General features: G+C 46.2%; 1 protein-coding gene across 3 annotated transcripts in view; it reads left to right on the forward strand.

Annotated features, from left to right (window-relative positions):
- The window catches only part of cacna2d2a (calcium channel, voltage-dependent, alpha 2/delta subunit 2a), a 243,488-nt gene that overhangs the window by 164,748 nt on the left and 52,389 nt on the right, over nucleotides 1–26,351 (forward strand). For all 3 annotated transcript variants that reach the window (XM_018737693.2, XM_018737694.1, XM_018737695.1), the window contains exons 6-8: nucleotides 11,983–12,124; nucleotides 21,630–21,761; nucleotides 21,958–22,015. In XM_018737693.2, the coding sequence (XP_018593209.1) occupies nucleotides 11,983–12,124; nucleotides 21,630–21,761; nucleotides 21,958–22,015 (332 nt within the window). The remainder of the gene's footprint in view (nucleotides 1–11,982; nucleotides 12,125–21,629; nucleotides 21,762–21,957; nucleotides 22,016–26,351) is intronic.

Below are 26,351 nucleotides of genomic sequence, written 5' to 3' on the forward strand. Positions count from 1 at the left end.
CTCTCCCCCCCGCTGTAGCTGCTCCCTAGATCTCTGGCAACCCCCATAGCTGGAGTCTCTAACAGGACCCCGTGCATATCTGTGCCGGTGCGCCCCGGGCCGGTCAGGCCTCGTTCAGCTCTCCGGCAAACCCGCCGCAGGAGGAAACTTTTCGTGATTCGGGCAGCAATAGGGAGAGGGAGAGTCCCGGGCCGAGCTGGAATTTCTCTTGGCGCATCCTGGGTGACACGTGCGCTCGCACCGCTGCGGCTGCCTCGTACATAATTCCCGTGAGAAAACTAATGGTACGGTTCAATTGTAACGTCTCGCAGTTTTTCCAGAATTTTCAGAAAATCTTTGCCACATGTCTGTTTTGTAATTATTATTGACCTTGTTTACTTGCCGTAAAGACATCTCTGGTGTTACTTTTTACCTTGCCCTCATACGTACCCCTCGGTGGTCCCTTTCACATTTTAGGTTTGAAATTATCTCTTTGTACGTGGGTGTACTCATCCAGTCCTCAGAGAGACTATAAACTCATATTGATGGTCCACATGTCCCCTCCATCCACAGAGGAGAAGCGGGAAGTTGGTCACTGAAGTGATATACCCATGAACCCCGGGGCCAAAGCTCACAATATCCCAGTCTGGGCCTCTTCTCGGTGGTTAACCGACCACCACACACTTGGCCATCCTCTGCTGGCCGGGGACATCAATCACATCCAGCCTGGCCAGGTTGACGCTGTCTCTCCTGCCCTGCCTCTCAGTCCTTTAATAAGACTGCGGTAGAGGTTCACCTCTGTGTCTCCAGTAGCACCATAGAACACACCTCTGTTGATGTCTACCTTACTTCACTTAGCAGATGCTTTTCTCCAAAGCGACTTCCAATGGATACTATGTAGTGTTACCAGCCCACACACCTTATTCACCAAGGTGACTTACACTGCTAGATACACTACTTACACTGGGTCACTTATCCATACATCAGTGGAACACTCTCTCTCTCTCTCTGTTACTCACACACTATGGGTGACAGAGTCATCAGTCAACCTGAACAGCACATTTGTGGTCTGTGGTTTGGTTATCACCTCACACCCAGGGAGGACATGCAAACTCCACACAGACTGAGCGGGGATCAAACCCACATCCACTCGCACCACGAGGTGCTGTGAGACTGCAGCGCTACCTGCAGTGCCACCGTGCTGTAACAGCAGACGGGGCGGACAGCTTCCCCTCCGAGCGGGAGCGAGGCATGGGAACCCGAGGACAGGGGGCAGGACTACATTTTGCTACTGGAGAGGGAAAAAAAAAAACTTTTCTAACAGAGGTTAAAAAAAAAAAAACTCGAAAAATAAATAAATAAATGAGAGTCAATTTATTTTTTAATGGAAAGGATGAAAGACCTTTGCTGCCTCCAATTCGTAACTTTCTTCAGTCTGTCCTCCTTCGCTCGCTCTCTCTCTCTCTCTCTCTCCCCCCCTTCTCTCTGACTCAACCTGGCTGCAGATCGTGAGGATTATTCAGTCCATTGACGTGGATCAGGCCTGCAGTGCTCGTGAATGCTGAAGGGAAACGCGGGCTGCCAAAGTCACAGGCTGTTGATGACAATGTGGCGCTCTGTTATTATAAGGGAAACGCAAAGTGAAAATCGGGGTTGGCTGAAGGGGTCGGGGGGCGCGGGGGGCTGGGGGGCATTAAGAAAAGCCTGTTTTCAGCCTGCAGCCTTACTGCGCTCATTAGGCTTAGAGAAAACGGAGTCGCTGGAGCAGATGGGCCGCTCTGCGGTCCAATGTGGACAGTCAGGGTCTCAAACAAGATCAGACTGCCTTGAGAGGAAGACCTGTTAGGTGGTCAGGGGTGGTTAGAGGCCCTCTGAACACCACTGATGTATATGGCCTCAGGTGCTACTTTGAGTCTTTTAGCTTTGCATGCTGTAACCGTAGGGCTGCTTTACTATCGGAAGTGCCTTGTCAGATGAACGGGCAACCATTTCGCACCAGGGCCTCCATGACATTTACTTATCGGAGGGTCGTCTGGATGCCCAGGTCTGACATTCGCCGTGGGGAAAAGAACACGTTTTAAACCTTCATTTGTCCCTCTCGGCCCACGCTTTAAGCTGTTCCGATAAATATGTGGTTGTCTCAAGAGTGGACAGGAAAGTCAATACTAAATCTGCGCGGTCGTTTCGATGAACATGGGAAGACTAGGTCGCGCTTTTTGAATGTTCGTGAGCAAGGCTGCATGACCGCCCTTTGCGAACTGCTCTTCCCCTTTGCTTTTGACGTCCATTGTGTACTTGTATGCATTTGCATTTTCTTGGGGTATTGATTGTGTGTGTTTTGCTCTGACCCAGTTCTGTTCTGATGTCCGTGAAGAGGGAGAAGAGCACTAGTGATCTGTGGTGAGGCCCGGAGGATGTGTAATGAGCGCAGTGAGACCAAACCATAGCTGAAACAGTGGTCAAAACAGCGGCTCCATAGATGGAGGAGACTTTGGAAACAGACTTGCTTTGTAAATAACCATCTAACTAAATACATTTTTAGCAGATGCTTTTCTCCAAAGTGACTTCCAATGAACTCTATGTAGTGTTATCAGCCCACACACTGTATTCACCGCAGTGACTTACACTGCTAGATACACTACTTACACTCAGTCGCTCATCCATACATCAGTGGAACCCACTCTCTCTGTCACTCACATACTTTGGGTGAACCTGAACAGCACATCTTTGGAGTGTGGGAGGAAACCAGAGCAGGGGGCAGAAACCCCTGCAGACATGGGGAGAACATGCAAATTCCACACAGAGTGAGCAGGGGTCGAACCCACGTCCTCTCGCACCACCCAGGCACTGTGAGACAGCAGTGCTACTTGTTGTGGGTTAGAGTTAAAATCGATATATTACTATGTTCTTACTATCTATGACATAATTCTCAGTGAAGGTAGTAAATTCTCAGTGTATTAAATTGAGTGCAATATTTTGTCAGAATTTAACACATTTTTGAGGAGGGATCCAGGCCCTAGAAATGGTGGAAAATCTCTCCTCTAGACCGCATCCTCAGGACAGCCCGAGGGAATCCGTTCGTGTTTGTTCTGTATCCCAGAAACCTGTACCTGCTGCTGTTTGCTTCAGCTGAGCTCTAGTTCAATCAAGCTTCACCAAGCAATCAACGGAATTATGAGCATGATTTGAAATATCATGACGTTTCTGGATTTATTCTGAGAGATTTAGTTTGCTTCATGTTAAAGTAAACATCTTAACTGTGGAAGCCTACTGTTGTACAATAAAACCTCCAATTGTTTAATAGTTAAATTGTAATAAAATATCTTTAGAATCAGACAAGAAATATAGTCTCCATGCGGGTGAAGACATGAGCCAAGTTTGGTTAATCTGTTATGAAAACTGTATAAAGAGACACAGCAAGTAAACTGCAGTCAATAATAGAGAAATAATGGGGAGAACACTGTTAAAGCCAGCTAAATTAATTGCCTATAATTAGATTTATTTTATTCATAAATGGTTACTTAATAGTGCCTAGCCACTAAACAATTAAGTAAATGAATGAGTTATTAATCTCAGCTAAGTACTAATTAGCACCAAAACCCAAATAAAGACAAGGAAATATTTTTTGGCACAAATGCATCTGTAACCCTTATTATAGAATTGTAACAACATATTTTGTACTTTTCATCCATACATTATCAATAATCATTAATTCAGTGCAGGGTCATGGTGGTCTGGGGCCTATCTGGAAACGTAGGGTGTGAGACAAGGTACTCCAATAGCAGAATGCCAGTCCATTGTAGGGCAGTCTCTCTCTCTCTCTCTCTCTCTCTCTCTCTCTCTTTCTCTCTCTCTCACACACACTCTCTCTAATGTCAACTTGTGATTATTTATACATTTAGTTGTTGCTCTTCTCAATCTTTTTCAATATGGACAACAATTGCAAAGCTATGGACTTACACAATCTGTTTTTCAGTCACAGAATTTAACCAGTATGACTTTATATGAAGAGGAGGGGAGGGAAAAAAAAAAAAAAAAAAAAAAAACAGTGACACAGATAGAATTTTAAGAGACATCGCAGCTGAATAAAACAGGCCATGGGAAATATGGAAGAAGACATGTTCTTTCAGCAAAACTCATTGCCTTTTTAATTAAAGACAATACAGTAAGGGTCCTACAGTCGAAGCACGAGTTGATCCTGGGTCTTTTGATTGAAAGTAGGGGACTAGTCACTATGCCATCTGTTGGCTGAGCTGGATTCGAACCCAACGCTTTGCAGAAGCCCAATGGAAAACGCACTAATGAGAAGGTGGACTGGAATGTCCCCTCGCTGGGAACCTGAAAGGCTGGTCTGAGCTCGACCGTGGAGAATATGGACAGAGAGGTTCAGGGCTGCAGTGCTTGCGAGAGCTGTGGGAAAACATCTCCATGTCGATGGAAGCATCTCCACGTTACGAGCCTTTCTTCAGACGTTTTCAGTGCAATACTAGCAAGAGCTGTCGGAGGCCGTGACGTTCTGACACCGCACAGCATCTTTACCCAGAGGTGAGCAAGTGCGTCCGCCTCCCGGACCGTAGCCGTCGCAAAACGCTCGTAATCCCCAAAGAACATTAGGAGCGTGGGCGTATGTATTTTACATATTGTGGTGTAATGACATAATGCCTTAAAGCTACGAGTTTAAATGTGGCGAATTCGCGTGGCATTGTTTTGTCTGAGGTTACTACTCCTCATCCCATTAGGCTGACTGCAGCTTACAAGCCGGGACTCGGCACGACTGCAAACATCAGTAGAGAAAATGCCTCGCCTCTGGATTTCCCTCACATTTACCTTGCTTTTTTGTTTTGGCAGATGCACACATACACAACACAGATATACACTTACCTAAACAAAAGGGCTGGACAGCAAAGTCTTATAATACATTAGTTTTCTCCAAAGCAACTTACAATTATTTATCTTTATTTATAGTGCCAGGTAACATTACTGGAGCAATTTAGGGTGGGGACTTTGCTCAAGGGTACTACAACTGGAGGTGGGATTCAAACCTGAAACCTTGGGGTCCCCAAGGCAGCAGTTCTAAACACTGCACTACCAGCTGTCCAAGTGTAAAATGTAAAAATAAAAATAAAATTGTGGAGTTCTTAGAGCCAGTGTTTTGCAATCAAAGGACTTGGGTTCACATCCCACTCCTGCTGTATTACCATTGACCAAGGTACTTACCCTGACTTGATAGTGACAATTACCCGGTTGTATAAAGAGGTAAATCACTGTAAAAATCTTAGGAACATTGCAGGGCATTTTGGACAAATGTCAGTGAACTGAAAAAAAATGATCGGTTAAAAACAACAAGATGATCAGAACGTAAACAAACTGGGAATAAAGAAAAGAAGAGCATGCCAATAGCCCCAATGGACAGACATGGCTTCGTTGCTCTTATTATCCAGCCTCATGACCCACACAGTCCTGTTGTCCTGGGTGATCTTCAGCGAAGGGGAAAACTGGCACTGTTTTTATAATATCATTAGTAATTCTATTATTTTGTTGCGTAGGTGATTTTCTTGGAAAAAGTGACTGAAATTGCCGGTTTTGCATTTTACCTGCATAAATTAGGGTTGAAAAGATACAAAAGTAGGGTCTTTCTGGGATGCAAACCTCCAGCCTCAGGCTCCTACGCGTAAACACGCAGACTTAGCGTCCCCATTGTCACGAGGACGCACCGATCCTCCCTGTATGTTGGACTCAAGCAAAAACTTGTTGAACTGAGCGTTCTTCTCCAGCTTTAGAGTTTATTTTCAGAGTCGCTTCTCAGAGGAGCATCCGAGGACCCCGTTGCGCCCGCTTCCTCTGCGCGCCAAGTACACGCAGAAGGGCCGACACGTTTCCCGCCCAAATGGCAAGCGGAGACGTGAGCTGTGGGTGCAGGGTCGCACAAAACGGCTCACGGAGAAAGGTGGGACTGAAAGAGTCTTCAAAGTGTCATTTCTGGTCCTCACAACCTTTAATTAAACCTTGAAAACTGGGGAGATAAAATTAACAAATTGGGTAATGAATCGGGCAAAACAGGTGGTAAATGGCTGAAGAAAATTAACCAATCAGTCTTTCCTGTGCGGATTTATTTAGCACCTAATTAGACACTGCTTTGGTTAATTATGATTGGGCTTCATGGAAAAAAAAAAAAAAAAAAACCTCCTCAAATGACAGTCGGTAAAAAAATAAAGGGAACAAACAAACAACCAGTTGACTCCAGATTGCTGCCATTCTGGGGACCTTGGAAAAGGAATTTAATTTAATATTGCACCAGGACTGGTAATTGCAACTACATTTACCGTGTGATTACAGTTTGGAATGTAACAGAAATATTTATTTTAAAGCACCCATGTTTTTAAAGCACATTTTCACTTTGCGCTGGAAGTCATGTTTTGATTATGCTTCGCGGGGTATGCAAAGTGGATTAGCGGCGTGGCGCGGAACGCAGGCTCGTCCAAAGCGCCGCTCTTACGCAACCCGAGCCGGAGACGGAGCCCCGCCGTACCGTCGGCGGTAATGTATACCATTTGTAATGGCGGCTGCACTGCTCAGCTCCCATTAGCGGCTCATTAGGAATGAGGAGATTAAGAGGCGCTCGCAGGAATCCAGATGCAAAGTGACAGGGGGTTGAGCCTCAACATGGTCCCCTCTTCCGTGCAGGCAGGCAGGCAGGCCTGTCCCTCTGGCCGCCGCGTTCGCCTTCGGTCCGGCTGCTGAAGGAAAGCTTTCGCGCTTGACCAACGGTCATGATCTCCGTTCCCCCCTTTATTCACTGTAAAGTTGTTGTTATATCCTGGAAATATAGGGACTGAGACAAGGTACACCCCAGGTGGGATGCCAGTCCATCACAAGGCAATCACACGCACAGACACAGTAATGACATTCTAGGATCTATCTATCTATCTAGCTGATGCTTTTCTCCATAGTGACTTTCAATGTTATGACTGTATACTAAGTGAGTCACTACTACAGTATTTACCCTTTTGTACAGCTGGGTAAATGTTGCTGTTGCAATTCAGTGAGTATCTTTATCACGGGCACAAAAGCAGGAGGTGGGATTTGAACATGTGTCTTTCCAGTGCAAGGCAGCACCTGTATCCGGTGACGACAAAGACAGAGAAGGGCATTGTGGGACTTACAAGACAACGTGTGAGAAAGCAGCCAGTAGGGGGTAAGGGCTCGCTTTGACCGTGTTGTCAGGTCTTCTCAGCACATCAAGCCAACACATATGTCACTTGAACCAGGAAGGAACCAAGTTCAAATCCCTGCTCACACTTTCGTGAATTATCCAGCTGTATAGAAGGGTAGATTGTTCTAAGTCACTGTGGAGAAAAGCTTGAGCTCAGTAACTGAACGTAAACATTTATTATTGATCTATTATTTATACTTATTATTCATTTACAGATGCTTTTCTTCAAAGCAGCTTCCAATGAACATGTAGTGTTATCAGCCCTCACTTATTTACCAGAGTGACTTACACTGGTATACTCACTACTTACAATGGGTCACTCATCCATACCTTAGTGAAACACACTCTCTCTGTCACTCACACACTATGGGTGACTTAGTCACCAATCCACCTGAACAGCATGTCTTTGGACTGTGGGAGGAAACCAGAGCACCCGGAGAAAACCCACACAGACACGGCGAGGACATGCAAACTCCACACATACTGAGCAGGGATCGAACCCATGTCATCTCACACCACCCAGGCACTGCGAGACAGCATGTGTGCTTTCATTTCACACTGGTTCTGGACGTCAGTGTGTCGTCCTCCATCCCTGCCTATCTGAGTAGCTCCGTGTGTCTCTTCGTCTGTGAGTCTCTGCCCATCCGCGAGTGTCTCCGCATGTCCTCTGGACCCCACGGCAGCGCCTATGTGCCCTTGCCTTCTTCCCAACCTCCTAGCCGTCATATTGACATTCGGGGGGCGTCGGCAGAATCCCCTCTCTTTCGCGTGCTTCCCGGCAACAGCTTGTAATTGCATTTTAATAGACAATTAAAACCAGGCAATAAATCAATGCCTGGCACCAGGAGTGAGGACTGAATACAATTTTCCTAAAATATTTTGGCTTAGCCAATTCCACTTCTTGTCAGTTTATCTCCAAGTAACCCTATTAGACTTTGAGTGTGTTTTTAAGTGTGGTTGTGGTATTAAGCTAACAGTATAGGCGATGCTATTGATAAGGTGGAAATAAAGAGAAAGTAATTTGTTTTGCACAGCAGTTGCTTCAGTAATGTTACGAAACCATGGATATCATAAAATGGCTTTCTATATTTGTGCTCTGCAGTATAACTGTAACTCGATTTGGCTTAGATCATAAAATGACATTCATATCTCAGCATGCCCTTGCGCTTTAATGCAGTACTTGGAAATTTACTACTAAGAGGATATAGAAAGTATCTCCCAAGTGTAAAAAGAATGTTTAGTTTTGTATATATGCAGGGTAGTGGGTTTTTTTTTTTTTTTTGGAATGTACTTCTGGTACACACACACACACTTTCAGAACCACTTGTCCCAGCTGGGGTCACAGAGCCTACCCGGTAACACAGGGCGTAAGGGGACACACCCAGGACAGGACGCCAGTCTGCCGCAAGGCACCCCAAGCAGGATTCGAACCCCAGACCCACTGGAGAGCAGGACTGTGGTCCAGCCCACTGCGCCCCCCCCTAGAATGGGATTCAAACCCACGCGTGCAGAGCACAATGGATTAGCAGTCTATCGCCTTAACCACTCGGCCATCTCATCCCACAATGTTTAATAAATGCATATTTTGTTCGTATTTTGGTATATGAAATATTATATCTTTCATGTGCCCGCGTGGGTTTGTTTTTGTACATCCCCCGAGGAGTTAAATAAATAAATAAGCTTTGCCAAAGAAACTGTTCAGATCTAGATTCTATTTATTTTTAAATTACCGGCCCTAGAAACGGCAAGGTTTCTCTTCTGTTGATAGCTTATCAAGATTGAATCCAAAATGTCACATTAATGGAGAAAGATTAAATTCTGAATGCCCTTCATCCTGCTTTGACATTTAACACCTTTTGGATTTGAACACGAAGGACTGTGGAGCCTGACAGAAATCTGTGTCCGCAGGCGTGCCCAAACAGGGTGCTGCCATCTAGCGCACATGACATCAGCCCCTTGGGAGGTGTGTGTGTGTGTGTGTGTGTGTGTGTGTGTGTGTGTGTGTGTGTGTGTGTGTGTGTGTGTGTGTGTGTGTGTGTGTGTGTGTGTGTGTGTGTGTGTGTGTGTGTGTGTACACACATCAGATGTGCACACCTAGTCCATTATCCAAAGTAAAATAATGTCTAATATACGCACAGCCCCATAACCAATAGAGTTTGAAATATGTAAAATGTTTTATTATCATCTAAACTTGTTTCTGGCCAGACGACGTCATTCAGCTTTGTTTTCTGACATTCTATGATGAAAATGTTGTTCTTAAACAATACCTCCAGTCCTCTTGCATTGAAATTAGTAATAATTTAGATATTGTTGAGTTTTCAGGGTACCTCTGTCTGCATAGCCCTTTTAAAAATTATCCTGTTTATTTGTTTACTCCTCAGGGATTCCATTAACGTGCTCTTGCAGTTCGCATTTATCAATAAGGAACAAAAAAAAATAGTCAAAGCAACGTGCAGCGCGCAGGAAATGTGGAAGCAAATGTCACTCCGGTGGAAAGCGGAGTGAAAAATAAAGCGGTTGTCATTCTAGATTGTTCTGTGAGATCATGATGTTCACACTTTGGCGTGGCTGGACAAAGCAGGTTGGTTCTGGTGCGTTACAGTTGGAGGGGGGCGTGCTGAATGTGTCCGCCACCGTCCCTGACGCCTTCGAGACAAGCATTCTGAAGCGAAATGGATTATTCCAGAGCTCCGCTTCAGTTACTGTTATTTGCATTGAAGGGACTCGTTGCGACGCTCGGTGCGACCGGCACGCAGACGTCGACGTGACGAGAGCGCCGGGCCACGCCTTGGAGCCGTCGCGCGGCTTGGCATCGACCTTCCCGCTACCGCGCGGGTTCGGCGGGACCATCGGGGAGCGTCTTTTGCATTAACGTGCGCTGACAGGGGAGCGACGGGCCGCGTCGCTCTCATTGCTCTGTCGGGCACATTAGTACCCAGAGCGATGTCTCCCGCCCGCAGCTGGCAATGAGAGAGATTGAAAGTCGATAACGTTTCAATGGACGCGAGTCAGTCAGAAATGAAGTGAAGCAAAAATGGCCAATTTCTTTCGGTTATAAATTGTTAACGGGGGTCAGCGGTGTGTGGAGTGAAGCGTTTGTTTTCCGAGCCCAGGGACTGACATTTGGCTCGGGTAAATAACAGATATGTGAATTTGAGGCATCGCGCATAATTGGAAAACCTTGCGCTTGCGAGGTCTTCGCAGCTATGTAAGGCTGTATTAAGAAGAAAGGAAATTACGATAATTAAAGATGAACGCTGCGAATAGAGGCATCGTAATTGCTGCGCTGTTATATTCCATTTGCATATTGACAAAAGGGGGCCACATGCTGAATGAAGGGCCTCTCACAGATGTTCAGTTTCACAGGGGGTAAGGGGTCGATATGGCCTTCAGCTTCGCTCGGGCCTTCCAATCCAATCCCATCCCATCCAATTTGGTCTCATCCAGTCTAATCCCATCCCATGCCATTCAATCTCATCCAATTCCATTCAGTCTCATTGACCTGGGATTATATTAGAGGTTTTCATCTCCATCCCATCCCATCCCATCCCATTCCATTCCATTCCATCCCATTCCATTCCATCTGACCGCTCTGTCCTGCAGCTTTTGTGAGCCAGGAAACCCACGCTACACTAACCATTGTTTGCCATTTGTTATTGACAGACCACTAATCTGCACTGCACTTTAATTTGCTCTGCGATAGCCATCTTTTTTTGCCTCTAATTGATTTTCAGGGTTTTGTCTCAAATTTAATACCTGCTGCTTTTGACAAAAGGGTGAAAACAGAGCACCGGTTAAGCGTGGACATGCAGGCAACACTTTTTAGTTAGGGAGGCAAATAGGGATTTTGTGTTTTTAAAAAAAATTTATATATATGTACGTTTTTTTTTTGTGGTGACGGTTGTTTTTGCAATTACAGCATGGACCTCGGGGGCATCAACACAAACCCTGCTGGGGTGGGGGTGGAGGGGGTTGTGCGTTTTGCTCCATCATGGCGGACTTCTCGCACCGCCACGGCTCCGCTGATTGTGGTCATCGGGGAGAGGCTGCCGCTGTGCCTGGGCACTGTTTTCTTGGAGATAAGAAATTTGCAGAAACGTTTGAAATTTGAATTGGGCCCACAAACACATCTGGACCAGGAACAGTGCAGCGCTCCGTGCCGAGCGGGTCTCGGAGATGCGGCCGAGGCGAGGCGATGGCTCCGGGGGACGCTGACAGATGCAGAAAGGCCTGTGCTGACCCGATCATCTTGTCCAGTGTGAAAATTAATAAAGAAACAAAGGAGTGCGGTGAAAGTGGGGGCCACAGATGCACTGGGAGGCAAAGCAGGAGAGGGACAGGGAAGGAGGCTGGAGCACATGGCCACGTGTCACCAGTGGCTCTCTCCCAGATTGAGCTCAGCCTGCTTTTCAAGGTGGCAGACAGCGCCCCCTGTGGATGAGAACGGCGCTGCAGTCCTTTGCCTTTCTTCACATGACCTCTCCTGCCTCCCCTGACTGTAACTGCCTCCGACCATTTGCGCGACACCCCACCATGCTGCACCGTTCTGTCCCTGTCCCCGTGAGCTAGAAGTGTGGATTTAGAGTAGAGCTAATGTGTCTAATATGAAAATATGTGTGGAAATACCAGCCTGTCTTTAACCATTGTGTTTTTCTGGCACTCTGACCTGGAAAATATTACTGGGAAACGTGTCAAGCGTGTGTTCTCGATCACATACGTTGCTGTGACCGGTAGACCGTGGCGCGGGGTGACAGCTAACAGTACGACTTGTTTCTCCCCCCCCCCCGCAGTCTGAGGATGGCGATGGGGAGGAAAACCTGTTGGAGAACCTCTACTCCTTAAAGCTGGAGTTCGTGGATGACCCCAACTTCAAGAACAAGGTCAACTACTCCTACACGGCCGTACAGATCCCCACTGACATCTACAAAGGCTGTGAGTAGAGTGTCACACGCTTATTATACTGTTACCCTAAACACGGTCATGTCCGCATATCAGAGTCCATTGAATTTGTCATTGTGGCTATAACAGTTTTGGTTTTTTCTGTCTTTTTTTTCCTATTTGTTTGCATGTACATTTACATTTAATGGTGGGAAGCAGGAGGTTCCCTGTTGGTTCGCATCTGAACTGAAATGATAATCAAGTCATCTTTTTATTAAGTGGATAATGAAATGTTTATTTTATTACACGTGATATATAAGTGAATGGGGCTACAGGGGTGACCATGGAGCATGATCCACCACCTAACCCACCCACCCAAAACATGCCCCTCGGTCTTTCACATCTTTAATTCCAGCCTCTGCAAATAGCTCTCTTTCAAGGGGGGGGGGGCTGTGAGACAGACCGAGGATGGAAAGGAAAGGTGGTTGAAAAAACAGGAGGGAGAGAGACTTTGATAATAGAAACCATTTAGTGCAAAACGTTTTTTTTTTATTCCGTTCTTTTCAGTGGCTAAATGAGACTGTGGCGGTGTCCTGGTTTTATTTGTCTGTCTGGGACCATGGCCATTTATTGAGATTGAAACTATTCCCCAAGTGCAGTAATGAGCCATTTTATTATTCATTATTCCACTAGTGATTATAGCTGCCAAGTCTCAAAACTTTCTAATTAGCTCAGGTCAAACATTCATACATTTTTTCTAATTATCAATGCTTATTACAAAATGGATACCAAAATAAAAAAGCAGTGGGTGGGTCCACTGAGCTGATGGAAGGGGAGAGTGTGAGTGTTTCACTCTCGTCAACACCTGGTACAATGTGTCAGTACAGACATAGTGAGTCAGGTAGGTCACACTTTGTCTCTCCCAGGCATCAGCGAGGTTTACATTTACATTTATTCATTTAGCAGACTCTTTTCTCCACAGCGCCGTACATCACAGTGAAAATACAAATTTGTGCATTACATTAAGAGAAAGAGACATAGCTGCAGAGATGTGATTCTTAAGCAGACCTAGTTTGTTACTTTCCACTTGATGCACCGATGTTCATCTCTCAAGTAGGTGCATAAAACGCAGGATAGATGAATCCTGATAACCTTCCTACAAGTTTTTTTTTTTTTTTTTTAAATGAGGTACACAAATATTTACATACAATACAGGAGTAGCGGCTGTGTGAAGACTTATCTGGGAATGATCATAAAGTTACGGTGCATGAACATTTACACCATACATGAGTTGGAGAGATCATAGGCGAAGGTTTCTGTAGTAAGATACTGTACTCCCTGTGATTTACCCATTTATATAGCTGGGTAATATTAACTGCAGCAATTCACGGTAAGCATCTTGACAAATGGTACTACAGCACAAAGTGGGATTTGATCCTGGATTTTGCAGTTGCATACAAGTGGCTCAAACCACTGCGCCACCTGCTGGCCTTGTGTGATTGCAGTTTATGTTTCCACTCTCTTTCTGTGTAATCGCAATTTGGATAGAGGCACACAAAAAAGTGTCAGCAGTTCTCCAGAAGAAGCCGACTATGCAGCCGATGCAGGGAATTATATGAAAGTAATTAATAGAATAAACAAAAATTGTTTTCTGTTACAGTTTGGGGAAACAGTTCCAGAGCTCCCGTTCTATCCGAGTTGAGCAGCGCTCTTTTTCACCCATTTGTTGCCATTAATAAGCTGGCGCTGGATGCGTGTTTAATGGAGTAATATGAGAGTCTCCGCTAATTGTGCTTGCACATGAAAGACAAACATTTGGAACTTTAAGTAATTTGAATGCAGTCATAATCTTTTTTACCTTTTGGGGAACTCTGCGGATATTTCCCAAGCGAGAGCGTGAACCGGCAGGGGACGAGGCTGCGAGCAAGAAATTATTCTGACAGATTACACAAGCAGTAATTTCCAGAAAAGTACTGCAAAGGTTTATTATTCATATTTTTTTTTTTGCAATGCACACACGCATGCACGCATTATATTAAGGGTACTACTTATTGTTTCGATCATCAGCACTGGCTAAACAGATGTTGGGCCAGTCATTGCTAGAATCAAACCTCAAGACGAGCGAGTTGTCTCGGCCCGTCCCGCACGTTTTAAGAAGGGAAATATGAAAGGGAACATTTTTGTGAGCCAACTCATCCCTTGAGATAAGCTGTAATGGATACCCCTCTCCGGAGAGGAAGCGGTGAGTCGAGGACTTGCTCATTCCTTGATAAATATCAGGAGGCCGCGGTGGAGCGGGGGGCCCGTGGTGGTTCAGTTCAGATGGGATACGCGTTGCCCCACAGAGACACTGAAAGAGACACAGGAAGAGCTCTTGGGCTGAAATAAAGGCAGATTTAAATCTACGGAGATTCCCGAAGAATGGGAACGCAATTGAAGCCGGGGTAGTTCAATAACTTCATTCAAGTGAACGCAGACAGAGTAAATTGTTCACACCCTGAATTCAGATTTTAATTAAACACGCTGATGAAACATAAAGCAGAACAAAGGTGTGTGGCTTTCAGAGGAAGGAGCTCGATATGTGTTCGCTAACACAGGAATCAGACAGCGAAAAAAAGGATAATTTGGGTGAAGCCTCTGTGAAGTTGCTGTCAGTGCGGTGCAGCGCGGCAGGAGCAGACCCCAACCGGCAGTCCTCTACATTGCGCTCGCATGCCACCGGCGCTGTGCTGAGATGACGTCCTTTTGCCTCACTCGAACTCGTTATCGAGGTGTTTTTGCGAGCGTATTCCATGATGCAGACCCTCCCAACATGTCGTTGCTAGTGAGCTGCTAAATTCTCCGCAGGCAAAGCGGAGCAGAGGTCAAACGCAGGTGTTTGGAACAGCAGAGCTAGCTCCTCGTGCCGTAACCGGGCTTAAAAGCACATCCTGATCACTCGCGTCTGCACAACGGCTCAGAACATGGAACGCCCAGCTGTGGTGTCACGATGGCACTTTTTGTGGAACGCGAGCTCGAGGACTGGATGCGAGAGCTGAGGAGATAGGGAGCGACAGAGCGGGCTGCTTATAATTCTCAATTTCGTCAGTGACAAGGAAATTGGAGAGCTGAAATCTAGCGGAGAGAGGGCCAGGCGGCTAGCGAGCCGCGGCGTGCCGCAGCCGCAGGGGCGCGGAGCAGCGGCTAAATTGGTTTGCACAAGAGTAGCACTTCATTTTCATTTATGGAAATGGACTCGTAACCTGAAGGTTCCCAGTTCATGGCCCGCTCCTCTCTGCTGCTGTTGTACCCTTGAGCAACGTACTCACACTGAGCTGCTCCAGTAAAACATCCAGCCATCTAAATCATGGACAAGAGATTATTTGTTGCTGGTTAAAAGCATCGACTAAACAACAATAACAATAATAATAATGGTAATAGTTATGTATTTGCATGTTACTATTCAAAGACATTTCCCTGTTAATCATTAATTTGCATTTTACCTCATTGAATATTTGCTAAGCTAAATTTAAATTTAAAACTTCTACCATTACATTGCTGATTTAAACCAGTTGGCCATTTTCTCCCAATACTAGTATTGTAAAGTCTCTTCTTAATGTATGCTGCTTATTTTGTTTTGGTTTTGTTTTTTTCTTCAGCTGCTAATCAGTTTCCAGCTATTAGTTAGCTAGCGGTTAAACGTAGACAGTTTCGTAGACTAGAAGGTCAAATTGTTTGTAGCTAACGCAGAGGCATATGTGCAAATTCCCTGAGGGTGATTCACCAGCAAGAAAAACAAAAATAGCTGCTTGAGGTCAGCAGCCTACACCTCTTATCCACCGCAGCTACTCTTAGTCATGGTAATTACAAAACAAACAGAAATATCTTAGTAATCGTTCCCAAACAATATCAGACAAACTCTCCGGAGATACAAGCTATGAATATTTATATTTATTTATTTTGTTCCTTTTCTGTGGTGTCACTAGTGTCAATCAACATGCTTGTTTCAATTGTCAGTTGCATTGATTGAAATAATGACATCAAGGACATGCAGGTAATTGCAAACCATTATGAAAATTGTAAATTGTTGACTAGCTCATTGATTATTAGGTGAGAACAAAAATAGACTAGTGAATAAATATGTGGTCATTTATAAACAAATATGAATTTACTAACCCTTTCCTGGCCCCAATTTTAACTTTGGGGATGCATTTATACCATCATTATGACATGAGACATTGTTACTGCAAATTACAGAACATGGGACAGAGGGAGCATACTCATTAGCTGGAGGGAAGGGCCCATGCTCCCGGAGAAACAATGGCATCCAATCCAATAGCAATAAAAACCCACTGAACCTCATGTGGAGGGAAGGGAGTGTGCTCAGTAGGTGGAGGGAAGAGAGTGTGGTCAGGATGTGGAGGGAAGGGAGCATTCTCAGTAGGTGGAGGGGAGTGAGCATGCTCAGTAGATATAAGGAAGGGAGCGTGCTCGCTAGCTGGAGGGAAGAGAGCATGCTCGGTAGGTGGAGGGAAGGGACCGTGCTCAGGAGGTGGAAGGAGGAGAGCATGCTGAATAGATGTAAGGAAGAGAGAGTGCTCAGTAGGTGGAGGAAAAGGAGTGTGCTCAGCAGGTGTTGGAAGGAGCATGCTCAGTAGGTGGAGTGAGGGGAGGGTGCTCAGGAGGTGGAAGGAAGAGAGCATGCTCAGTAAGTGTTGGAAGGAGCATGCTCAGGAGGTGGAGTGAAGGGAGTGTGCTCAGTAGGTGGAGGAAAGGGAGCGTGCTCAGTAGGTGGAGGAAAGGGAGCCTGCTCAGGAGGTGGAGGAAAGAGAGCATGCTCAGTAGGTGGAGGGAAGGGAGCGTGCTCAGTAGGTGGAGGGAAGGGAGCGTGCTCAGTAGGTGGAGGGAAGGAAGCGTGCTCAGTAGGTGGAGGGAAGGGAGCGTGCTCAGTAGTGGAGGGTAGGGAGCGTGCTCAGTAGGTGTTTGAAGGAGCATGCTCGGTAGGGGAAAGGAAGGGAGCGTGCTCAGTGGGTGGATGGAAGGGAGCGTGCTCAGTGGGTGGATGGCAGGGAGCGTGCTCAGTAGGTGGAGAGAAGGCCACAGACAAGGTTACCAGTTGGATGTAGGGGCCCCGCCCATGTTTCTGCAAGCCAGATTTTAGAATATAGAGCTTTGGAAGTGGGAGTTACTGGTTGTGAGGAATGTTGTTCATTTACCTTGTTTCTCTTAATTTGACTTATACTGCTCACCCCCCACCCTGTGCACCTGCCACCCCCACCTTACTTGGAAAACAAACCACACGCCCTGCTTCTCAAGCCAGTGAAGGGGCACTATCGTTTCACCGCACGCTAATTAGAACAGTGACTACGCCACCCACCACTTCACCCGCCACTAAGCACACAAATTACATTTTATTTGTTTATTATTTACTGTATCACCTTTAATTAAAAAGGCAATCAGTTTTGGTGAAGGAATATTTCTTCCCCCACATTTCCCATGACCCTTTTTATTTACTTCAGATGAGATGTTTTTTAAATTTTTTTTCTGTATCTGTTTTTAGCCTCTCATCTGTTCCTGAAATTTCACCCTTGTCTTTTTCCGCAATCTTCGTCCAGTTTACTTCCTCTGCTAACTGTTCATATCTGTATGTTTGAATCATTTCTTTCATCCTACCTTTAACCCTCTCCAGGCAGACGTTGCAAATTAGCATCAGTATTCACCCTAAGACACTTAAAGGCAGCGGGTGGCAGTGGTTTGAGCCTTTCACAGTGCAGGGAAAGACCCAGGTTTGAATCCTAACACCTGCTCTGCTTCCTTTGATAACAATACTTGCACTGAGTTGATACAGGAAAAATTTCCCAGCTGTATTAATAGGTAAATAATTGTAATTAGCTTACTATACAAAACTGACATTGTAAGTTGCTTTGGACAACATTTTCAGCTAAATTAATAATAATGAAGCAGTTACTGGCGATGGATAATAATAATAATGATGATGATGATGCTTCCAGTCGTTTGGGATCAGAGACAATTGTTGAAGAGTTCTTCTATATTTCAAGGTCAAAATGTGTTTGCAGAGGTGAAAAGATGGGTATGTGGACTGAATTTCAGCAGATTTCTGTGAAGACATCTAAGCCTGTAATAATGGGGACAGGTGTAATAAAGTATGCAAAGTAGAGATATCAGTGTCAGCAATGATAGTCACTAAGGATGAGGATGGTGATGAGTATGTCTTTTCGCTACATTAATAAAGACAGTTTCATTTCATCTTCCAGCACTACGTTATACGGGGTGATTTGTTGAATAAGAGAACCCAGTGACCAAGCCATGTCTTTGACCTATTTTTATTTCAAAATGAACACCTGTGACATCAATACAATATATTGTATGTGTTAAGCTTTCTGCTGGATTACATTCAGGGGGATTAATATCAGTTGTAATATACAGTTCCTTTGTGACAGCATCGTGGCACCAGCTCGCAGACGAACATAAATAATAGCTGTGAAGAATGATTTCACTGAGCGACGCTCAATAAATCCAGCAAATAATTGTTCCGCTGCAGCGTTTCTGCTCTGGAAAGGGCAGGCGGGAGCCTGGTTCTAAATGTCTGAGAACATCGCTGCTGATAGATTGCCTTTTAAAGATATCATTGGGATGGATTTTGCCCGTGAAAGATGAGTCTAATAACGTTTAGGGGCCAAGTCGGTCGTGAGCGGGAATCTTTCCCAGAGGAGATTTTTCTTTTGATCAACTGTCCAGAAAAAGTCACGATCGGCGCAATGAAAAATAAAACTTGGTATAAATCAAACTAAATTAGTCTGCTTGCATTCCCTTCCCTTGAAACACTCTTTCTTAAAAGATCTGCCGAGTTGGGAAAATAAGTTCGGAAAATATTTAATTTGGAGGGATTCGTTTTCACAGATTATGGAATACTTGCTTCTAAGTGGCTCCTGGGCTTCAGGTCCTGTTAGTTCGTTTGCCTTTGGCTCTAGAACATTACCTGAGCTGGATAACGCCCCCAAATATCCGCAGGCCGCCTTCGCCACTGCTGAGCCGCTCTTTAGACAGAGCCCTTGGAGAAACACAGCGGAACTACAAAGGCCGTAAGCGGAGGGTATAGATTTTGACCATTTGATGATTCTTTGCTCTCATGCCCCTTTGACGGGTCTCTCTGTCTTTATTTATTTGTACAGTTGGGTATAAATGGGTAAATAATTGTAGATAGATCACCAATTACCTGCTTAAGGGTACTACAGCTAGAGGTGAGATTCAAACATGCAACATTTGGGTCTAAAGGCAGAAGCGCTAACCACTATGCTAGTGGTTGTCCTGACTGCAGCATACCTGGGATTCAAACCAGCAACCTTCATCTTGGAAGGCAACAGCACCATCAAATATGTTACTGTACCTGCGGGTCACCTATGAATTTCACCAGACAGTCTTGGTAGGTGTACAGTGTTATGCCTGTAGGTATAGCACAAGTCCCTGTTTATGATCCATACACTTCCCGCCACCCTAGAAACTGTGTCACCCTGAGATCTGAGATGATTCGGGGCACTATATTGCTATGTCTCAGTATGTCTCCAATATGTGGCCGTGCTGTCTGTGAATCTGCACCTGCGGCAACCCACCCCACCGACCTCAGCACAGAAACACAGCATTTATGTCCTGAATAATTGATTGCCTCCCAAAACTAGGGTAAGCACAACAATAAATTATATCCCCATAGTTTAGTATGTAGGAACCAGATCCTATCCTCTATCTCTCTCTCCCTCTCTCTCCCTCTCCCCCCACACCCACTGTTTTTTTATTTATGTCTTTTTGTAGCAGAGGACAAACTGCTTGGAGCACCCACGTTCAAATGCTCCTTTTGGTGACAAGAGCAATTTGTTTCACATCTGCTCAACACCCTCAGTTAAACTGCTGGCCATAAATGTGTGTGTGCGGGTGTGGTTATGTGTGTATGTGTGTTGCAAGCCTTTTGTGTGATATAGTAATAGTTAGCTCCATTTTCATTGTCGGCGTGTTAGAAATAGGAGCATCGAGGGCACTAGCCACTGCTCGCTCGTCAGGTAAACACACACACACGCTGCGGTGCTTTGCCCTGCGTTCTTATTTTTCATGTGCGTCACCCCCGTTGCGCGCACGCACCGCTCGCGTGTGCAATGTTGCGCTCGTGCTTTTTTGTTTTTGTTTCTTTCCAGCGTGATACCAGGTTAGGTGTCACCTACAGGGATGTCGTAGCGAAGCATTATTAAAGCTGGAACGTTCCCCACCGGCGCACATGAACCGGATTTTCACTAGTTTGGCAGGACTGACTCATATCAGGCTTTATTCTCATCGTTTGCAGCATCTGCTGTTAGTAAAGTGTAGGATGGGTGCAGCTGAAGGTGTTTCGTGAAGTTAAAGCACTCGTCGTGCCAAGCTTGGCTAAGGCCTAGTGCAGATAAGCTTGGTATTGTACTAGTTTAAACAGAGCCATACTCGCAATAGGGCCCAGGGTAAACAGAGCCTAGTTCTGATTCATTGCGAGTGAATAGGTTTGAGTCAGGGTTCATGTGAGGCACACCGGCGTCACGGCCGCCTCTCCTCCTCCTCCTCCTCCTCTCGGTGGGCCTCGGAGCTTATCTATCGAAAGGGGTCCTTAATTGAAAATCCAGCGGAAAACGAGGATACCGATCGTTTACTTTTCTAGAATTCAAATGACGGGGAGGCGAAGAGCCCGGGCCGTCGATTCAGGGGCTTATCGGGGCACGGCCGGGCGGTTAATTAAATCAAAAAGGCGTGCAAACAGAGACGTGTGCTTGCCCCAGCTCGGCGACTCACCCGGCTCTCCATTTAATCAAGCTCGCATTTAACTTCTGATTGCACTGTGCATCTTCCGACTTGTGCTTAGCTATTAAATAATAATTGAAATTATTACCCTTCTGTGGCAAGTCACTGAAAGGGGGAAAGAATTTAGACGGAGGCTGCACGTTAAGAGCACTGAGAATCTTGGGGAGGCGGTTAGAATATGCAGATTTGGCTTCTTTGTATGATGAATCACCGGTTATAGGAATATGAATACACTCCGAACGCATGGTTGACCCCGTGCGCTGGGGTGTCCTTTAGCGAGTTTGCTGGGCCTCGTGGATCCCAATTATACAGATATCTCATTTGGAGGGCAGCATTCATCACTGTCTCGTAGTTTCACTTTTTTACTCTCCTCCGTGCTCTCTGGACGCGGAGTGCACCCGGAAAGATTGGCAGCCGAAATGTGCATCGTCTTCAAAATGCCCTCCGAACAGCTCGCATGTTGCGGGGGGTTTCAAAATATCTCCTAAAAGTGTTCTCATACTTGACACCTTCCTTCGGTGCTCTTTCTCTTTCCGTCTTTTCGTCTCCTGGTCAGACCTTCAGTGTTCACACGCTGGGTCGTTTCACTGATTTTGAGGATAAATGCATATTATGTCGTGTTAGGTGCATTAAGTCTTTAAAAACATAATTAGCACACCTCAGGGCTCTATACTGTGGCATTTTTCTTTTGTTACGATGTAATATGAAGATGTCATACCTGACGGCTCCTGCACTGTGTCCTCAGCACCTGTCATCCTGAATGAGCTGAACTGGACGCAAGCGCTGGAGAAGGTCTTCATAGACAACAGTCGGGAAGACCCCTCACTGCGGTGGCAGGTGTTTGGGAGCGCCACAGGAGTAACCCGATACTACCCAGGTAGCATCGCCTCCTTGGCCCGTGCACAACCACTGCATACTCTACAGTCCCTTATTTAACTGGTCTTTCCATGCAAATCGGTATTACAAAATAACACGGAGTTGTATGTGAAATGGCCTCCTTTAAGCATCGCTACACGAAAGCTCTTCAACCAGAACAATCCTGGGTTTGTTGTAACTTTCTGTTTCGCACACAGCGACTCCGTGGAGAGCACCAAATAAGATTGACCTCTACGACGTCCGCAGACGACCATGGTGAGCGCTTCCTGTGACTTGTTTTACCAAATTTTTCTCCTTTGTGTTTTGGGGGATGGGGTTGAAGCATTTTGTCACGTTACCAAGCTCCCCATGTAGATGTAGCTGTTCCAAGCATGTCTAAGTGTCTTTGTGTCCTTGGTGCAGGAGTACAGCCCACGTTGCTCAAAAGAAGATTTTGCGGGGCTTCACGCCAGGTTAGCAAAGCCTGGGTAACAATAGCGTGCACTGGGCCCCTGCATCCAGGCACACACCGAGAGGGTTGTTAGCTAGGCTCTGGGATCAGACGAGCGCTGGAGCGTCTCGGACCTGTCACACGTTAAGTACCTGTGAGGTGCGACTGGCCAACAGGGCTATGGGTTCTGCAGGACCACACCTCCCATCCACAGAAGGTGCTGAGCTTCAGGTGCACTGGTGACCGAGAGGCCGTCAGATCTGCGTTGGGGGTTGGGTAGGGAAAAGGAGCCGAATAGCAGAGATCAGTCTATGAGTCTTTGCTGAGATTTCATCAGCATGAGGACAGCATGGTGGGAGCACAGTAGAGGAGCATCTGAACGACAGGGGCCGCGCTGTCCCTCGGCCCCCTGCCACCTCCGACACTCTCGGTCAGTTCTGGTGACGGCAGCGTCGTAATGACGTTTGCGGGAGAAGGCCGGGCACCAAGCGCCGGTGCCCTTCGGACATGCGGCCAGAGATGTGCAAGGGCAGCTGTGGGTCATGTGCCACTCAGAATAGGCAGCCATCCTACGAGGTGAACCACTCCTCCCGGGGCTACTCGCTTTTCATTAGCCTTTCCCCGTGCCTGCTGTTCACATATGGTGTTTTTGTTTATCTTGTCAGCTATTTTTGTACAATGGTGCTTTTTTCACTCGCTGCACACATCCACTGATGACTTAGATGGCTGAAATACTTTATTGTGACCTTGAAGAATCTGTGGCTTCAGTAAGGCGCACCACCCTTCATCACTGCGCTGCTGCTCACTTTGCCCTGCTGTTGGACTGCTTCCTAGAGAAGTGCTGCAGTCCTGAAGGACCCTACTACTCACCGTAACGGAGCATTTGCTTTTCGGAACGAGCTACCTCTCTCTCAGAGCTGCTGAATCCCTTTCAATATTCAAGAAGGGTCTCAAATCATTCCTTTCAGATCCGCTTCTCTTCCGAGCTTCTCGTCTATAAACTCATATTACAACATCTGTCACGATCAACTTTGTATCCCCCATCAGTTCTACAGGCAGCTACTTGTGTAATGTGCGCTGGCAGCAATGATGCTATTGGACAAACTGCTTTGATAATGACACGTTTGCATCCGAAGCTCTGTGTCCGCAGTGAAATACACCTCTGTTGATTCAGAGTTGTAAGAGGCTTTGGAGAAAAGCTGCTCCTAAATAAACGTAAAGGTTAAGGTAATGTAGCATTTGGAGTCTGCAAACACAGCACTTGCTATTTGATGGAAATCATGAAGTGAAAACAGTCTATGGATAAGATAGACAAGACTCTGTGCACTGTAGACAGGTGATGACTATTTGTCTGTTAAATGAGGAAGGCCTTGTGGATTCCTTTCCTCTCTCTAGAGGTCTCTGGCCCGCTCTTTGGAGGTAATCTGCCCCTGCCGGCTCTACCCCAGCGACAGGTGTAGGTGCTTCTGGGCCGAAGTGATTAATCTCCCTGACATTTGCTCCGCCGCCCCCAGTCTCAGCCCCGGCGATGGCTGCCCCTCTCCCCGTCCACTATCTACAGGCTCGGGCCTGCCTGTCTCTCTGCGTTTCCCTTACGCGGCTGGAAGTGCGGAGACAGGTCCGGGACAAAGTGCTTCGCTGCGGGAGAGGATACTGCTGAAGTAATCGCTTCTCTCCAGAGCACGTGGTGGGAGGGGGGCCAACGGGCCGCTTCCCCAGGAAGAAGTAAATCAGCTCAGAGACAGGAAATCGTTCACGTTAAAGACTGTCTGTAATGCTTTACCCTGTAAAACAAACTCTCTGATGTGTACGCTTTCTTTTCAACAATCTTAGCTCTTTCAAGCAGGTGAAGGGAGAGACCTCGGGACGACCGCTCTCTGTAAGTGAAACGTGCGGATTTGGCAGGGGGTGGTGGGATCGCAGCCCACCACTGAGTCGTCAGCTTGACAGCTGGGACTTGTGAGGGACTGTAACTATGTCCTGGATGGACCTTGGCTTGTGGGGTCAGTAGAATCAGTAGGTCTGCTTGGAAAGGTTGGGCTCGAGGGGTTACGAGAGATTATGTGGTCAACGGGATGAGAGTCTGTAAACTGGCGTGACTGTTTGAGCCGTAGGCTCCGTGAAGACAGCAGTAGGATGAGTACATGTCGTCGGGAAGGGCGCCGTCACTGGTCCGTGAGCATAGCCGAAATGTCAGTTCTGCTCTTTCGAGCTGCGCACGGAACCCGGCCCATCCTCGAACTAGCCCCGCAGTCACATTAGGAGTGTTTCATAAGCATAGCGATGTAGGCACCTTGCTTCAGAGTCCATCCTGTTAATCCTTGCAAGGTGCCTTGCGTGCTCAAAGAAAGGATTGGTGGATTCATGAAAAAACATTAAGACCTGTGTTTCCCCTCGCCTCCCCGACCAGAGGAAATAAAGAGACGCTAACAAGGTGTGAGCTGACAGAGTAATTAAGTTCACACTCTGGGAACTATCCCTGGCGCTCCTCCGACAGAAACGGATTTCGCGGAAAACCTGAAAAACGTTGTAAATCTCAAAATGAACAAGTTGCCCCCAGTAATTGGATTCTTGCTGTGACAATGTGCTACATTGTCAACAGTCAAAGGGGAGGGGACTCTATTGAATTTTTTTTTTCCCCCCCTCTTTCTCTTGTTCAGTTTGTCGTCTAAAGGCGTGTGAGACTGCATATTGTGATGTTTATTTGCACGCACATGCACACAGCTGCCTGAGTAAGAGCAATAAACTGGGAGACAAAGATGTTCTGTGCAAGCAAAGCCATGTAGAGCGTCTCTTTAACGCCTTTATTGACTCACGGTGTTTCCGCCAAGCAGGGCTTGTACCAGTTCAGATGCCTTTCCTTTGAGGTACACATAAAGAAGCCTTTGGACCAATTATGAGCTGTTGCCTAGCAACCTCAGCAGAGCTGGAAGAGAGACCTGGATGTGTCAGGTCAGCCCTGTGAGATTGCTCTCTGGCACCAGCACTGCTTGTAGAACCTTCCAGAAAGGTCAGGCAGCTGCATGTCTGGGCTGACGGAAGAGCCCCCTTTCGCCCCATCGGCCTGACAGGAGAGAGGAGGAAAGACAAGCCTGTGGTCCGAGTTCAGCCGGGACGCCATCGCTGGTCTGGCTTTTGCCGTCCGCACATACCGTTCACATGCTTTTGTGTGTAGAGATCCTTCCAAGAGCGTTACACGCTTCACTTCAAGTGTCAATCGGTGTAACGGTAATTCTGTCAGCTCTCCGTGTCTCCTTAAATTGAAACTGCGACTGCAGAAATGACAAAGGCAATGCTAAAAACTATACTTTTATTTTCTTCTCTTTCTACCTCTAAAGATATAGACTTATCTTAATTGCACAGAAATTTTGGGGGGAAAAAAATCAAAGACAATCTATCTGATATAAGCGATATAAGATACAGAAAGCACCCTTTCAATAAATAAGGATTTAAACACGTTTCAAGTGAAATATTCTGCGAGATAAATCTGTTATGCATTTCAAAAAGAACGACTGTCAGGTCGGCACCCTGTGAATTTAATATGTAACTGTTTAGTAAACACTATCTTTCAGTTTGCTTTTTTATTGTTTTTGATGTTTGGGTAGAACTGGGCTGTTGTGGTGGTCGTGGTTGTGGTCATGGTTGTGGTCGTGGTTGTGGTCGTGGTTGTGGTTGTCCCTGCAGTGAATTGTGGGATTTAGTGACAGCATCCTGGCTCTGTCACGCCCTTACTCAGCATAGCTCCGGGAGCACGGAATTGTGGGATGGCCCTAGGACCTCCCTTGGCGTGGTCCTGCTGTTACTTTAATTAAGTGTGTTTAGGCACGCCAGCTCACTAAAACAAGTTCACGTTTTGCCGTGACCTCTGCTGGAGCACAAGGCGCTCAGTAATTGACTCTTTCGCAGTGGCCGATACGCGCGTTGCCATCGTCTCCGCGAGCGCAAACGCAGCGCCACACCGTGGTACATACCGTACGCAGCTCTGAACTGCAGCGTTCAACCATAGAAGTGGAATAAAACTCTTGTCATAACTGACTAATAGCCTTTTATATTGATGACTAATCATGTGTATGTCTGTTTTGTATTTCTTTGTCTGTTTTTAGGGGTATGATCAAGTTTTATACTGTAATTTAGAAGTATTTTATGTGTTTTGAAGGATGC

This window comes from Scleropages formosus, chromosome 2 (assembly GCF_900964775.1).
Source record: "Scleropages formosus chromosome 2, fSclFor1.1, whole genome shotgun sequence".
Lineage (NCBI taxonomy): Eukaryota > Metazoa > Chordata > Actinopteri > Osteoglossiformes > Osteoglossidae > Scleropages > Scleropages formosus.